The 17,796-nt window shown below is 48.3% G+C and overlaps 1 protein-coding gene across 1 annotated transcript; it reads left to right on the top strand.

Annotated features, from left to right (window-relative positions):
* The first annotated feature begins 1,102 nt into the window (after positions 1–1,102).
* On the top strand, positions 1,103–2,179 carry LOC123185043 (uncharacterized). The gene is made up of 2 exons (XM_044597060.1): positions 1,103–1,699; positions 1,790–2,179. Exons 1-2 carry the CDS (start codon positions 1,178–1,180, stop codon positions 1,907–1,909), a joined length of 642 nt encoding a protein of 213 aa, XP_044452995.1. The 5' UTR covers positions 1,103–1,177; the 3' UTR covers positions 1,910–2,179.
* The last annotated feature ends 15,617 nt before the right edge of the window (positions 2,180–17,796 follow it).

Here is a 17,796-nt window from a genome sequence, read left to right as displayed (position 1 = left end):
TTGGAAATTTAAAATAAATTGCGATTTCTGATTACTTTGTTTGAGATTCACAGAAAATGTTTGAAAATTTCAGAAATGTTTCCAATTTCAAAATTTGTTTACAAATTTTAAAAAGGTGCCCATTCTAAAAAAAATCACAATTAAAAAAGTGTTAACTCTTTTGAAAACTAGTTCATGATTCTCAAAAAATGTTTGAAATATTAAAAAATGTTCCATTTTTCAAGTTTTCTTCACGAATACAAAAAAATTCGTGTTTTCCAAAATTTGTACACAAATTTAAAAATTATTCACTTTTTTTCAAAACTTGTTTGTGATTGCCCAAAATTGTTCAGAATTTTAAAAAATGTTTCCATTTTTAAGATTTATTCACAAATTCTAAAAATGTTCCTGCTTTTAAATTTTGTTCACAAATTAAAAAATTGTTCACATCTAAAAAAAACATGTCCGTGTTTATAAAAATTGGTCCGAATTAAAAAAATGTTCCTTCAAAAAATCACAAGTTCTAAAGTTGTTCCCTGTCTTAAAATTTGGTTAGAAATTCGAAAATTTTCCACAAGTTTTCGAAACTTATGCGTGTTTATAAAAAACATCCAGAATTTTGAAAAACAGTATTCAGAATTTTCAAGAAGTGATTATAAAAAGGAAAAATAATCCAATCTGCAGTTGTAGCTAGTTCTAAATTATTCGCGTCGCTTATTCAGCATGAACTTTAACTAGCCGTGGTGGCTAGCTACCTGTATCCTACAGTACTTTTTTTTTGTTTTTTGCACCGCTCGCAGCTTCCGCGTGGGCTGGCCCAGTCGGAGGACTGCTCTGTGCGAGGTCCCACAAGGGAAGGCATAATTCGTCCTGACTTTCAAGCCTTCCAGGCCTCTTGCATGCAATCATGAGCTGGATGGGCTCATGGACGAAATTGAGTTGCTCAGCCTTTCTGTTTCGCATTTCCTTTTTTTTCTTCTCATTTGGAATAATTTGGACCCAACACGACCGAACAAACGGAGTCCTCATCCGGCCAGCCCGGACGTGTCCAAAATTTCCAAATCCATCCGTAGAATCTCATCTCCTTCTGCACGCTTTCCCCACGTCGACGGCGCACGCAACCTATATATACACCTTCCCTTGCGCCGTAAGAAAGGCCCTGTGAGATCATCGCCTCGTCGTCGATCGTGGTCTCCGCATGCAGCCGGCCGAGATGGGTTCGCCCGCCCGAGAGATGCAGGAGATGGACGAGTTCGTGCTGGTCCCGCACGCCGCGGACCTCTGGTCGTACCAACTCGACGAGGACGACGATGACCACAAGGCGCGCTTCCTGGCCGGCAACGACGACAAGACGATCGATGTGAACCACTTCGCCTCCGAGCCCACGCCCAACGCCGCAGTGCGGTGCGCGTCGGTGGAGCCGCCGGCGCCGTCTGGCTCTGACTCTGAGAGCGAGGGTTCAGTTGATGACGACGTGGAATCGGTCGGCGGCCTGTTGGAGAAGGCGTCGGATGCTGACGAGGACGGGGAGGTGGTTGCAGATCAGGAACCGGAGTGCAAGGAGTCGGAAGGTGATCACGACCACGGGTGGCAGCAGCACGCCGTCGGCGTGATCTGCTCCGTGGGGCTGGCGGCGGCGGCCACCGGCCTGGCCCTGCTTCTCGGCGGCCAGCAGCAGACGCCGCACAAGGTCAACTTCCGGGCGGCCGGTGATCGCAAGGTACTTAGCCTAGATATTATGCATACATGCAGTTAACGTGACGGTATAGAATAAATTTGTGATGTCGCTCAATTTTTTTTTCCAATGCAGGTGACTAAGGTTTCAGCAAGGCGAGACGCGAGGCTAGAACAGGGGATGTCGGTGCCGCGGTTTGAGCATGCGCCGGCCATGATCTCATTCGGGGGTTCCTACGGCGGGCACCTGTTTTGATGGGATTGTGTGCCTATCGATCGTGTCCTGCCCGTGCATAACTCTGGTCCATATTACCATGTTACGTTAGAAATTAGGAAGCAAATTCGTCGACCTGATAGAAATAAGGGTAATTTTGAGCGCAGTTCGGTCTGTATTTTGGTGCTTATTACATGTAACCTGGACACAGCCCGCCGTGAAATTAATGATGCTCCAGAAGGTGGAAATATACACATTGGTGAAAGCCAAGGGCATCTCCAACGCCGATCAATAAAGTGGACACTGTATTTATCTGCGGACAAATAGAGAAGCTGGCTATCCAATCCTGTTCGCATATATTTCGAATGAGATTTGAGCAAACCGGACGACTTTTATATAAACCGGATGATTTTCATTTAAACATTCATTATATTTTGACATATTTTCATTAAAAAGCTTTTGAATCCAACCTAGTATAAATCTTCGTCGGCACCGTCCTTCATGTCATTGTTATTTCCTTCCGTGTCCATCTCCGATGGCTGTGAACCCCGCCGACCAGGCACACATGAGGCACGAGGCGCAATTGTCTCCCACGTCCTACTCTTCTTCGGAGCCCGCGACCTCGTCGTCGCTTGTAGAGGTCAGGTCGATGACCAATGTGGGCAGGCCGGTGTTTCCGTCCTTGAGCATCGCCTGTGGGTCTGACGGCGCTGCGCGAGCGGCCTGGTAGAGCGCACGCTGCTCCTCGACAAAGTTCAGGTTCTCAACGACCATGACCTTCATGGCTTCCGTGCTCGTGCACTCACCATAGATTTAGCCGGCCGCCAGCGAGTGATGCACGAGGAGGGAGAGATTGTACTGCTGCTCCTCATGCGCCTACCCAAACGCCGTCACCGGCCGTGGCGCCGTCCGCTCCTCTGCCATGACGGCATCGAAGTGCGCTTGCACCAGCTCTATGGTCAATCCAGCATGGACATGCGCAGGGAGGGGCTCTAGCTCATCGTCTGAGGTGTCCTCCATCGTCGGGTTGTCGTCGCTCACCTTTGGCGAGCTTGCCGACAGGCTTACCTCTATTCACCATGCATAACGACCCTGGCAGCTGACCGCAAAGCCTGCCACCTCATGCTTTTGGTCCGTCGAGAGGCTCTTCCACATCTCCCTAGTGTTCACGGTCATGGAGGAGGTGGTGGAAGGAGGAGGATTGGAAGCGGACGTGTTTGTGATGCGGATGGTGTCGGGCGATGCCGCGTTTAGAGGGTGCTGGTCAGGCCAAGCAGCGAGGTGTATGAAACTATCAATGCAAGCGTCGGAGTTGGTTTCTCGACTGTTACGCCAATTTAATGCTGACAAGCGGACGGACGGGCAACCAGTTTGAATGCGGTAGATAGTTGTACCGCTTCGTCCAGTCACATCACACCGGCATTGAACATGCATGTTGACCGGGATGGGGCGCGGACGACGCTCCCGACCGGGGCACCGCGTCAATGCCAGCTTCAGTGTGGGGCCGCATCCGCTCTGGGCCAACATGAATGCGGCGCTGGCGCTCTGGAGTGGCACATACCAACATGAATGTGCGGCAATCACTTTGTGCAACAGAGAGTGCATGAGAGATTTTTGGGTGGGTCTGGGGTGGTAGACTCGTACGTGTCAGCAATCCGAACACCCGCAAAGTTCTCTTAGTTTGTGTCTAATTTGCGGGAAAATAGACGTCCAAACCAGTTTACAGACGAATGAGGGACCACTTGGATGACAAACTACATCCAGACAACTAGGTGTGGACGTATGCAGAAGTTTTACGGGTCCGTGTTGGAGATGTGCTAACGAGGATATTACATTCAACCGGACAAATATTGTCATGCATTTAGCCATTTAGTCACTAAGGGGTTGTTTGGTTCTAGGCCTAGGAGTGACATATTTTTCTACACATTTCTTGCCACACTTGCCTAAGGTTAGTTCTTAAAAATGAGAGTCATAAGTTGGCAAGCTTAAAGGAATCTTGCCACACTTTTGATTGTATATCATGTGGGGCCCTTGTGTGGCAAAAAGTATATTGCCTAAGGTAAGGCTTGAACCAAACACCCTTCTAAGTTGATCAAAGTTGCCTAACCTTAGGCATGGCAACATGTGGCAACCATAGTCACAAACATCCCCTAAATCTCTATCAACCATGAACACCGCCACCTGCCGAACCAACCATTGAGACTAGAGATAATAGTGTTCTAAGGTGACGCCTCCTTTGGAAACATAGGTGTTAGGGCATATTTCTCCCTTAGCGCTTTTGGTGATTGATGTCAATGCTTTTGCGGACTAATCGTGTGTGTTGAGCATTTCAGATAATCTACCTTATTGCAGAAGACGATTTGGACCCCTCTGGAGATTTATAAAGACGATGTTTTCTTGTGTTTCTTTTTCTGTGGATTTGAGTAGTAGTAACACTGCTATTAAGAGGGGGTCTGCTTTGGAAAGGTTTGGGTGGAATCAACACGTACACTTTTTCGTTGCACCGTCATTCCTTTTTCGGCATTTGAGCTTGTCCTTCCTTTATGATTTGAACATTGTCAGAACAGGCTACCACTCCAGCGGTACTGCCTCTGAGTAGTAAGGATGCTACTTCCGCCAAACTTATTGGTTTTGTAAACGGGCGGTAGTGAGCGGTAGTTTGCCACGGTATTACCACTCATGCGGTACTACGGGGCTAACCGCCTCTCAACTACCGCGGGTTTACTAGACACCCATAGGCTAAGCGAAAGTACCGTTGCTAGCCACAGTAGTACCGCTCCAGCGGAACAACCGCGGGCTAGTACCTCGGAAAGTATCGCTTTATTTCTTCTGTTTTATACTGTTCTATCCCTTGGGAGAAAGTAGGCCGACACTTCTTGGTGGAAGTACCACGGGTATCGGCTATAGCTCAACTCCATGCAGTAGTACCGCCGGAGGGCGCTGTCATGGGAGAAAGTCTGACAGTAAGAATAGGGGTTACGTAGGAGGAGGCAATGCCCTAGCTATGGCGAGGTTGTGCACGCAAGGTTTACGAGTTCAGGCCCTTCTCGAAGGAAGTAATAGTCCTGCGTCTCGGTTGAGGGAGTCCTGGACTAAGGGGTCCTCAGGCGTCCGGCCTGTTGGACATGGGCCGGACTGATGGGCTATGAAGATACAAGACCGAAGACTCTCACCCATGTCCGGATGGGACTCTCCTTGGCATGGATGGCCAGCTTGGCATTCGGATATGAAGATTCCTTTCTCTGTAACCGACTTTGTATAACCCTAGTCCCCTCTAGTGTCTATATAAATCAAAGGGTTTAGTCCGTAGAGGCAGAGACAATCATAATCACATAGGCTAGACTTCCAGGGTTTTAGCTATTACGGTCTCGAGGTAGATCAACTCTTGTAATACTCATATTCATCAAGATCAATCAAGCAGGAAGTAGGGTATTACCTCCATAGAGAGGGCCCAAACCTGGGTAAACATCATGTCCCCTGTCTCCTGTTACCATCGACCCTAGATGCACAGTTCGGGACCCCCTACCCGAGATCCGCCGGTTTTGACACCGACATTGGTGCTTTCATTGAGAGTTCCGATGTGTCGTCATCAGAAGGTTCAATGGCTCCTTCCATCATCTACAACAACGCTGCCCAGGGGGATGTATTTCTTCCTGGCCAGATCTTCGTATTCGGCGGCTTCGCACTGCGGGCCAACTTGCTTGGCCATCTAGAGAAGATCGGCAGCTACGCCCCTGGCCGTCAGGTCAAGTTTGGAAGTTTGAACTACGTCGCTGATATCCGCGGAGACTTGATCTTCGACGGATTTGAGCCCATGGCAGCCGCTCCCTGCCAACGCGATGAACATGGCCTAAATCTGTCATCGGACCATACCCAGGAGATTGCGCCTGTAAGCGCTCTGGCCCTAGATCCGGAGCAGCTTGCGCCATCCGAAGGCGGGAAGCTTAACCCCACCATGGAAACCGCAGACTTAGCGGCATTGGGGCCGCACACAGACCCAACCTCGAGCGGGGTCTGCGTCACCGGACCCCCGGATTCATCTCCGGGCACTGGTTCTGAACTACGTGCATCCGCGTCCCTCGAGCCTTACCAAGTGCCGATCGTCGAATTCAGTTCCGCGGACATCTTCCAGCACTCACCTTTAGGCGATGTGCTAAACTCATTAAAAACCCTCTCTTTAGCAGGGGACTCATAGCCGAATTATATCCGGTTTGAACTGTGGGTTGATGACGGGGAATTCCGCTCCCCCCCACCTCCCACTTAATAGCCACTGTCGAAGATCTAACCGACATGCTCAACTATGACTCCGAAGACATCGACGGTATGGATGACGATGCCGAAGAGGAGCAGGCCCAAAACCCGCCATTTGCTAGGTGCTGGACGGCCACCCCTCCTACGACATATACATGGTGGACACACCACACGAGAATAGTGGCGATGACAAGGAAGATCCAGTCGAGGACAGGCCTCCTGAGATACAACCGAAGCGTCGATGTTAGCGGCGCCACTCTAAGCCACGCCGCGGAAAAGACAGCAATACCGGCACAAACAATACTCTCGACGATGCCGAAGACAATAAAGACCCCGCTAAGCCAACCTCCGTACAGGACGAACGGGAAGATGGGCGAGTTAGCCCTGATGTACATGCCATGAACAAAGACTCGGAAGACAGTAACTACCTTTTGATCTCTGAGGATGAGGTGAGCCTCGGCAACGATGACTTTATCATGCCCGAGGAACCTCTCGAACAGGAGCGCTTTAAGCACCAGCTAATAGCCACTGCAAAGAGCCTGAAAAAGAAGCAGCGGCAGCTTCAAGCTGATCAAGATCTACTCAACGATAGATGAACTAATGTCCTAGCAGCCGAGAATACGACCTCGAGTGACCACTCAAAAGTTACCCGAAGCGCAAATTACTACCTCAATTGGATGAGGAGGCGCTGGATCCCGTGCCATCAGCGCACAATGTGGCTGACCGACCACCACGTGGTCGGGACAAAGCGGCAACTCAAGCCGAACACCAGCCCGTACTACCTCGCTGTAAAGGCAGGGATAAAACAGCTCAGGCACATACATACGACCTTCGGCAGGACCTGGAAAGTAGAGCATGACATACCAGATCGATCTACGGATCGCGGCGGTGTGCCCCGACACACGATGACGGCTATCTATTCGGACGTGACAAGCCTAATCACGCACGGGTCGAATGCCGCAGACGGACTCCATCTGAGCTACGTTGCGATGTGGCCCGATATAGAGGCGCTGCACACCCTCTTTGTTTCACTAATGAAGTAATGGAGCACGAATTCCCAGAAGGATTTAAACCCATGAATATCGAATCATACGATGGAACAACAGATCCCACAGTATGGATTGAAGATTTTCTTCTCCCTATCCACATGGCCCGTGGTGATGATCTCCACGCCATCAAATACCTCCCACTAAAACTAAAGGGACCAGCGCGGCACTGGCTAAACAGCCTTCTAGAGAACTCCGTTGGCAGCTGGGAAGACCTGGAAGATGCCTTTCGCAATAACTTCCAAGGTACATATGTACGGCCACCAGATGTCGATGACTTAAGTCACATCATCCAGTAGCCCGGAGAGTCAGCCAGGAAGCTTTGGACTAGGTTCCTAATTAAAAAGAACCAAATTTTCGATTGTCCGTATGCCGAAGCCCTCGCGGCCTTCAAACACAGCGTCCGGGATGAGTGGCTCGCCCGCCACCTCGGTCAAGAAAAACCAAAATCCATGGCAGCCCTTACCTCTCTAATGAGAAGACAGCTGGCTCGCTCGTAGAAGCAACAGCGCCAGCGATCCGAGCACCTCCGAAGTCCGAGACGACAATGACAAGCCACAGCGCAATAAACACAAGCATCGTAATAATAACGAAAGAAGTAAGACACGGCGGTCAATGTCGGATTCAGCGGCTCCAAACCCGGTCAACGGAAAAAGCCATTCAAGGCAAATAGAGACGGACCATCCAATCTAGACAAAATACTGGATCGGCCCTGTCAGATTCATGGCACCCCCAATAAACCAGCTACTCACACCAAGAGAAGTTGTTGGGTCTTCAAACAAGCCGGCAAGCTTAATGCCGAACACAAGGGGAAGGGGCCGCCCAGTGACATCGATGACGAAGAGACTCGCCAGCCGAATACCGGGGGTCAGAAGCAATTTCCCCCTGAAGTGAAAACCGTAAACATGGTATAAGTGACGCACACCCCTACAGGGGAGCGCAGACGCGCACTACGGGACGCATACGCCATAGAGCCGTTCCCCCCAAAATTTCGTCATATCCGTCCCAAAGGTTCAGCAGCTCTGATCATCGATCCAATTATCGATGGGTTCCATCTCACGAAAGTCCTTATGGATGGCGGCAGTAGCCTTAATCTACTCTACCAAAACACTGTCCGCAAAATGGGCATCGATCCTTCAAGAATCAAGCCCACTAAAACTACCCTCAAGGGAGCAGTACCCGGCATAGGAGCTCACTGCAGGGGCTCCGTCACATTGGAAGTCGTTTTCGGTTTGCCGAACAACTTCCGAAGCGAAGGCTTGACCTTTGATATTGTCCCGTTCTGCAGTAGCTATCATGCACTTCTGGGGCGTACCACTTTTGCTCGTTTTAACGCGGTACCACAAGCCCGCGCCAAACTTAAGATGCCCGGTTCACGCGGCGTCATAACAATAAATGGAAATATGAAACACTCCCTCCGTACAGAGGGTCACACCATGGCTACCACAGTTGGAGTACAAAGCGGCTTCATCAAGCCGCATACCTCATTGGCTATTAAGCCGCCGGTCTCTATTAAATGGGACCGATCAATCTCAGAGCTGGATTAGCAGTTCGGCCTCCATCATTCGCCTCATATACCCGTGAAGTTTGTACCGCGCGTACATAAATATGTACTTAAAATACCCTGGTCATCGGCAGAGGCACAATATGGATAGGCCTACAAGCACTCCCATAGCCTCCTTTTCTTTTCTTTTCTTTTCTAACTATTTTTTATCTTTTACCACAGGTGGCTCAAAGACTGGTCATCTCACAGATTCTTTCGGAGTTCGACTTTGTTCACCTACCCAAGGCTATTCCTGTTAAGGAGTCCTTTCACCAAGGCAAGGCGGCGCAGACGTGGGACAGGAGGTCCAAGTAATTTTTTATAGACCACACTCTCTATTTAGAGCCTATAAAGTGCCTTATCCCTTAGCTTTCGACCACCGGCATGTCAAATAGCCTGGTTCATGGCGTTATTATCTGTAAAATGGCAATTGACATATAAGTCAGGTCCCAGTGAACATAATCCGTATTCAGTATTCGCTTTTTCTAAAAAGAACTGAATTTTGCTCCTTCGGTTGTTTCACACACGCACCTCGGCACAAATTGCCAGGGGCTCAATATGGGAACAAATGAATTGCCAGCAAGTTCGAACAGCTTTATAACACACTTCGGCGTCACGAGTTTGGCCTTATATGCATCAGCTCCGAATCATGTCTTTGGTCAATAGTTGGGTTGCCCGGCTCCTGTGCTTACTACCTTACATTCCACTCTATCGGCTAGGGTAGTAAAGGGAGAACTACTATGATTGTGTCATGGTTTATCCAGATGAGCACCTCAGTAGAGAAAGCCGAAAACTGACTGTCATGATGCGGCGAGAGCTGGTCAACCACTCCATGACTTATCAGAATCTTTCACGATTCCTTCCGTATTACACGAAGGACCGTTCTTCTTGTCACCTATGTAAGGCACCGTATTTGGATAACTGCATACATACCAGGAGCTATATCGTAGACCCACCGTCAAACTCCTATGGCTAAGTGAAAGTGTTAAAGCCCTATAGTCTGATTGCCTAGTTCGTCGCATTGACACCTTCTTCACGGACCAAGACGTTGGGTCAAGAGTGATCAAGTGCTTTTCCGAACACCACCGTATTTTATGCGAGGGGGATGAAGCCGACGACTGGAAAACTTCCAGATTATACAAAAACGGTTACACAGGAGGAGCCAAAACTTTTATGCATAGCCTTATAATATCATAATATTGTTTTTACAATTTCGGCACATTCACTCGAAGAACATATCCTTTGAGCACTGAACCTCAATTAAACGGGCGCCCTCTAGGACATCTTCAAAATAATGCTCCGGCGTGTGTTTGTCCTTGCCCCCGGGTGGACTCTTCGCTGCAATATCGGTGGCCTTCATCTTCGCCCAATACGTCTTGACATGGGCAAAGGCCATCCATGCACCTTCAATGCATGCTAATCGCTTCACGGCATCGATACACGACACCACATCCATAAGTCGCTGCACCAAACCGAAATAACTATTCGAAATTGGCTCAGCCGGCCACAGCCGAACCACGACGTCCTTCATAGCAGAACCATATATCTTGTGGAGCTCGGCCCACTGGGCCATCTGTTCGTTTAGCAACAGCGAGCGCTTCGGCATGCCGAATTGTGCCCAGAAAAGCTTCTCTGTTGCATACCCTTCTTGTGTTTGGTAAAATTGCACTGCATCGGAGGCACTCTTCGGCAAGTCAAACAATACATCTGGAGAGATCCACATTTGATTAAGCGGGGCATACTTTAGATCGCAGAATTTAGTCTGTAATAAAGAAGGCTTTTTTTCTTACCGACCGCTATCTCCCCAGCTTGCCGGATCTCCTCCCGAGCTGCCCTAGACTCGGATCATGCTTCCCTTGCCTCTTGTAAGGCATTGTCGAGATCAACCATTTTGGCTTTGTTATCCCTCTCGAGGAATTCACACCGGACAGTGGCTTCCTTTAGCTCGCGCGCCATGGTAGACATTCTCTCCTCGCACTGGCACCGACCAGCCTGTTCGGCTTTTAACTCATCAGCTGCCTTCTGGGCAGCCACATTACTCATCTGGGCTTGCTCCTTGGCTCGGGCAAGTTCAGCCCAAAGGGCCTCCACCGTGGCAGCACTATCTGCAGTTATGCATGTCTCAGTATATAATTCTTAGCTTCATGCTCATGTTATTATACATACATACACTGACCACCTCAAAACATATCTTGGGCCTCGTCGAGCCGCCTGTTAATAAGCACGATGTCGTCATTCGCCACATCAAGTTTCTGCTCCAGACCTGCAACCTCTGTAGCATGGATAGTCATCGTGGATATAACAGCCTGTGTTCCAACTAATCAGATTATTTCCTGGGCATATCTTTTTCGATCCTCTGATTGCCTCCCTTTGGACGCCAACCAGAGTCTCAGGGGCTACTATCTATACACAGGTGCACTTTGTGTATAGAGTACAATCGAAAATATTGGATTACGTACCTCGAAGCCTCTTAGCAGGCCCGTGAAAGCTTCATTCAATCTGCTTTTCACGGACATAATCCTCTCAACCACCGTACCCATCAAGGTACGATGTTCCTCTAAGACGGACGAATATCGCCACATGTACATCAGTGTATCCGGCGCCTCCGGATCCCGGGAAGCAGCTGTGGGAGTACAGACTCCACTTGAAGGGATATGTTTGCTCGACCCTAGAGTCATCTCCGATTGTAAACTGGATAGTCCGGGGCCTTTATTGTTGGTCCCCGTTGGGACCACACACCCCGGACCCTGGGTGACCGAGGTTTCACCTTGGGGCGTTGTCTTCATTATCCTCTGCACCACTTGTTGATCGGGAGTGATCCTCCGGGACGATACCTTGAAGTCGTCCGCCCTATTGGGCGAGGAATCCTGTGGAGGCGTTTCGCTTTCCATCATCTCCGCAAGAAGATCCCTCGAAGAGGATTGTTGAGGAAGACTGTGTGCCGGACTGCAAAACATGTATTCTAGATGTTACTCTTGTAACAGGAAAAGGAACGGGATATGTTTAAAACACCCTTGTTCACTTACAATTTGGCTAAAGGCTCGTCCTTACGGAGGAATTGTGCAACAATGTCGTCTTCCGAGCCCGAATGACCTGATAGGAGCGTCATACCTCGCTTAGGGGCCTTTACCTCCCAAACTTCGGAGGCGACCCTTTTCTTACCATGGGGAGAAGGGATGTCAGCTTCTCCTTCTCTTTTATCTTCGGAAGAGGGAACCTTAATCTCCCCAGACACAGTGTTTGGTGTACTTTCGGAATGGATGCCACCTTTGGCCATCCTGCTCTCCTCATTGTCCTCTTTTACCGGCACCTGGAATGGCGCCGGGACTAGCATCCTTGTTAGCACAGGAATAGCCAAGTCTTCGGGAAGAGGGGCCGAACACCTAATTCGCTCCGCCTTCTTCGTCCAGCCCTGGAGAAAGATGGTTTTCTTAGTATCCTTCACGGGATATTTAATTAAGTTGTGTTCAGGAGTCAAGTGCTTACCGAGGTATCCGGATGGTTGCAGTCAAGGCCGATGTCCTCGGTAGTGTCCGGCCACTATTTTCGTGTCCCGAAAAATAACTTCCACATTCCTCTGTGCGTCGTGTTGAAGAAGTGTTGAAGGGTTTGCGGTCCTTCCGGATTAAAATCGCACATACGGAGGGGCCGTCGCTGGCACGGGAAGACCCGACAGACTAACATTACTTGAATCAGGTCGATGAGATCGGTGTCCTTCTCAAGGAGACTCCGGATGCGGCTCTGTAGAGTCTGCACTTTGTCGATTGATCCCCAATCCAACCCCTTGTTGATAGATGATGCAAGATGAATTGGAGGGCCAGATCAGAATGCGGGTGTAGCTGCCCACTTGGTACCACGGGGTTCAATGATGTAAAACCGCTCCCGCTGCTATAAGTTGGAAGACTCTGTGAAGGATCCTTTTAGCCAAAGAGCGTTGGTGAGCTTTCTCACTGTAGCACCACCACACTCCGCTTGCTTCCCCTCGATCACCTTAGGCTTCACATTAAAGGTCTTGAGCCATAAGCCGAAGCGTGGGGGAATACGGAGAAAGGCCTCACACATGACGATGAACGCCGAGGTGAGAATAAAAGAGTCCGGGGCTAGATCGTGAAAATCTAGCCCGTAATAAAACATGAGCCCTCGAACAAAGGGGTGAAGAGCGAACCCTAGCCCTCGGGGGAAGTGGGAGATGAATACGACCCTCTCACCGGATCTGGGAGTTGGAATAACCTGCCCTTGAGTAGGGAGCCTGTGGGGGATTTCCGCGGTCAGGTACCTTGCCGCCCGGAGCTTCGCAGTATCCTCCTCTGTGATAGAGGAGGCCACCCACCGGCCTTGAGGGTTATGTCCGGACATGGCTGGGAAGCTCGAAGCAATTAAATTGAACCTTGGGTGCTGGAACTCGAGGTTGGAGAGGTTGAGGAAAGGGTTGGCATAAAGGAAAAACCGGGTCGCAGCCCCTTTATAAAGGCATGAATATCGAACGCCTCCTCCTAGGCCTTAAAACCTTCCTATTCCTAAGGAATCGTACCAACAGAACGGTTGGGATACCCACGCCCGTATTGATGAGAATCCTGCAATAAGGGGACACGATCTCTGCTTTGACAAGACGTGCCAATAAAGTCGCGTCTCGAAACGTGGAGCGACATGATAAAAAACAGTGTGAAATAATAACCGGGCAGGGACGTGATATCACGTTACAAAAAAAGTTGTCAGCAGATTGGACTCATGAAATATTATACTCTCTGTGGTGGTGTGTGGTACTTGTTTTGTAGATCCAGACACGTTCTCTGTGTTCGAAGACCGTGTTAGAGTATTCGGAGGAAGAACCCGCCTTGCAATGCCGAAGACAATCTGCGTGTCGGAAACCTCGTCATTGAAGCCTGGTTCAGGGGCTACTGATGGAGTCCTCGACTAAGGGGTCCTCGGGCGTCCGACCTGTTGGACATGGTCCGGACTGATGGGCTATGAAGATACAAGACCAAAGACTCTCACCCGTCTCCGGATGGGACTCTCCTTGGCGTGGATGGCAAGCTTGGCGTTCAGATATGAAGATTCCTTTGTCTGTAACCGACTTTGTATAACCCTAGTCCCCTCCGATGTCTATATAAACCCGAGGGTTTAGTCCGTAGAGGCAGAGACAATCATAATCGCATAGGCTAGACTTCTAGGGTTTTAGCCATTACGATCTCGAGGTAGATCAACTCTTGTAATACTCATATTCATCAAGATCAATCAAGCAGGAAGTAGGGTATTACCTCCATAGAGAGGGCCTGAACCTGGGTAAACACCGTGTCCCCTGTCTCCTATTACCATCGACCCTAGACGCACAGTTTGGGACCCCCTACCCGAGATCAGCCGGTTTTGACACCGACATTGGTGCTCGGAGGCTTGTCGACTGGATTATGCATGAAAGCTACAGGAGGTGCGTGAAGGAAATATTCCCTAGAGGCAATAATAAAGTTATTATTTATTTCCTTATATCATGATAAATGTTTATTATTCATGCTAGAATTGTATTAACCGGAAACATAATACATGTGTGAATGCATAGACAAACAGAGTGTCACTAGTATGCCTCTACTTGACTAGCTCACTGATCAAAGATGGTTATGTTTCCTAACCATAGACATGAGTTGTCATTTGATTAATGGGATCACATCATTAGGAGAATGATGTGATTGACTTGACCCATTCCGTTAGCTTAGCACTTGACCATTTAGTCTGTTGCTATTGCTTTCTTCATGACTTATACATGTTCCTATGACTATGAGATTATGCAACTCCCGTTTACCAGAGGAACACTTTGTGTGCTACCAAATGTCACAACGTAACTAGGTGATTATAAAGGTGCTCTACAGGTGTCTCCGAAGGTACTTGTTGGGTTGGCATATTTCAAGATTAGGATTTGTCACTCCGATTGTCGGAGAGGTATCTCTGGGCCCACTCGGTAATACACATCACTTAAGCCTTGCAAGCATTGCAACTAATGAGTTAGGTGCGGGTTGCTGTATTACAGAACGAGTAAAGATACCTACCGGTAACGAGATTGAACTAGGTATTCAGATACCGACGATCGAATCTCGGGCAAGTAACATACCGGTGACAAAGGGAACAACGTATATTGTTATGCGGTTTGACCGATAAAGATCTTCGTAGAATATGTGGGAGCTAATATGAGCATCCAGGTTCCGCTATTGGTTATTGGCCGGAGACATGTCTCGGTCATGTCTACATAGTTCTCGAACCCGTAGGGTCCGCATGCTTAAAGTTTCGGTGACGATTGTATTATGAGTTTATGTGATTTGATGTACTGAAGGTAGTTTGGAGTCCCGGATGAGATCGGGGACATGACGAGGAGTCTCGAAATGGTTGAGACGTAAAGATCGATATATTGGACGACTATATTCGAACATCGGAAAGGTTCCAAGTGATTCGGGTATTTTCGGAGTACCGGGGAGTTACGGGAATTCACTGGGAGAAGTATTGGGCCTTATTGGGCCATACGAGAATAGAGGAGAGAGGCCAAAAGGAAGGAGGCGCGCGCTCTCCCTCTGGTCCGAATTGGACAAGGGGTGCAGCCCCTTTTCCTTTTCCCTCTACCCCTCTTTCCTTCTCTCCTACTCCGGAAAGGAAAGGGGAATCCTACTAGGACTTGGGAGTCCTTGTAGGACTCCCCACACTTGGCGCACCCCCTCTAGGGTCGGCCTCTCCCTCCCTCCTTTATATACGGGGGCAGGGGGCACCTCTAGACATAAGTTGATCTGTTGATCTCTCCCAGCCGTGTGCGGTGCCCCCTCCACCATAATCCACCTCGATCATATCGTAGCGGTGCTTAGGTGAAGCCCTGCGTCGGTAGCATCATCATCACCATCATCACGCTGTCGTGCTGACGGAACTCTCCCTCGAAGCTCTACTGGATCGGAGTTCGTGGGACGTCATCGAGCTGAACGTGTGCTGAACTCGGAGGTGCCGTATGTTTGGTACTTGGATCGGTCGAATCGTGAAGACGTACGACTACATCAACCGCGTTGTGCTAACGCTTCCGCTTTCGGTCTACGAGGGTACGTGGACACACTCTCCCCTCTCGTTGCTATGCATCACCATGATATTGCATGTGCGTAGGAAATTTTTGAAATTACTACATTCCCCAACAGTGGCATCCGAGCCAGGTTTTATGCGTTGATGTAATATGCATGAGTAGAACACAAGTGAGTTGTGGGCGATATAAGTCATACTGCTTACCAGCATGTCACACTTTGGTTCGGCGGTATTGTTGGAAGAAGCGGCCCGGACCGACATTACGCGTATGCTTACGCGAGACTGGTTTTACTGCCGTGCTATGCACACATGTGACTAGCGGGTCTCAGTTTCTCCAACTTTAGTTGAACCGAGTGTGGCTAGGCCCGGTCTTTGAGAAGGTTAAAACGACACTAACTTGACAAACTATCGTTGTGGTTTTGATGCGTAGGTAAGAACGGTTCTTGCTCAGCTCGTAGCAGCCACGTAAAACTTGCAACAACAAAGTAGAGGACGTCTAACTTGTTTTTGCAGGGCATGTTGTGATGTGATATGGTCAAGACGTGATGAGATATAAGTTGTTGTATAAGATGATCATGTTTTGTTGAAGTTATCGACAACTGGCAGAAGCCTTATGGTTGTCTCTTTATTGCATAAGATGCAAGCGCCAAATAATTGCTTTACTTTATCGCTATGCGATAGCAATAGTTGCAAGAGCAATAGTTGGCGAGACGACCATGTGACGACACATTGATATAGATCAAGATGATGGAGATCATGGTGTCATGCCGGTGACAATGGAAATCATGACGATGCTTTGGAGATGGAGATGAAAGGCACAAGATGATGATGGCCATATCATGTCACATATTTTGATTGCATGTGATGTTTATCTTTTATACATCTTATTTTGCTTAGTTTGACGGTAGCTTTATAAGATGATCTCTCACTAATTATCAAGGTACAAGTGTTCTCCCGAAGTATGCACCGTTGTGAAAGTTCTTCGTGCTGAGACACCACGTGATGATCGGGTGTGATAGGCTCAACGTTCAAATACAACGGGTGCAAAACAGTTGCACATGCGGAATATTTAGGTTAAACTTGACGAGCCTAGCATATAACAGATATGGCCTCGGAACACTGAGACCGAAAGGTTGAGCGTGAATCATATAGTAGATATGATCAACATAGTGATGTTCACCATTGAAACTACTCCATCTCACGTGATGATCGGACATGGTTTAGTTGATATGGATCACGTGATCACTTAGAGGATTAGAGGGATGTCTATCTAAGTGGGAGTTCTTAAGTAATATGATTAATTGAACTTAAATTTATCATGAACTTAGTCCTGGTAGTATTAGCATATCTATGTTGTAGATAAATAGCTCGCGTTTAGCTCCCCTATTTTATTTTTGATATGTTCCTAGAGAAAATTAAGTTGAAAGATGTTAGTAGCAATGATGCGGATTGGATCCGTGATCTAAGGTTTATCCTCATTGCTGCACAGAAAAATTCTGTCCTTGATGCACCGCTAGGTGACAAACCTATTGCAGGAGCAGATGCAGATGTTATGAACATTTGGCTAGCTTAATATGATGAGTACTTGATAGTTTAGTGCACCATGCTTAAATTGCGTAGAATCGGGACTTCAAAGACGTTTTGAATGTCATGGACCATATGAGATGTTCCAGGAGTTGAAGTTAATATTTCAGGCAAATACCCGAGTTGAGAGATATGAAGTCTCCAACAAGTTCTATAGCTAAAAGATGGAGGAGAATACCTCAAGCAGTGAGCATGTGCTCAGATTGTCTGGCTACTACAATCGCTTAAATCAAGTGGGAGTTAATCTTCCAGATAAAATAGTGATTAACAGAATTCTCTAGTCACAATCACCAAGTTGGTAGAACTTCATGCTGAACTATAGTATGCAATGGATGACGAAAACGATTCCCGAGCTTTTCATTATGAGGAAATCGATGAAGGTAGAAATTAAGAAAGAGCATCAAGTGTTGATGATTAACAAGACCACTAGTTTCAAGAAAAGGGCAAAGAGAAAGAAAGGGAAC

Source organism: Triticum aestivum, chromosome 2A (assembly GCF_018294505.1).
Source record: "Triticum aestivum cultivar Chinese Spring chromosome 2A, IWGSC CS RefSeq v2.1, whole genome shotgun sequence".
In the NCBI taxonomy this organism is placed as follows: Eukaryota; Viridiplantae; Streptophyta; class Magnoliopsida; order Poales; family Poaceae; genus Triticum; species Triticum aestivum.
This window is presented reverse-complemented; position numbering and strand designations above follow the sequence as displayed.

Coding starts and splice junctions, on each gene's coding strand:
- LOC123185043 (XM_044597060.1), top strand. CDS start 1,178: ATGCAGCCGGCCGAGATGGGTTCGCCCGCCCGAGAGATGCAGGAGATG. Junction 1,700..1,789: donor GGGCGGCCGGTGATCGCAAG/GTACTTAGCCTA, acceptor TTTCCAATGCAG/GTGACTAAGGTTTCAGCAAG.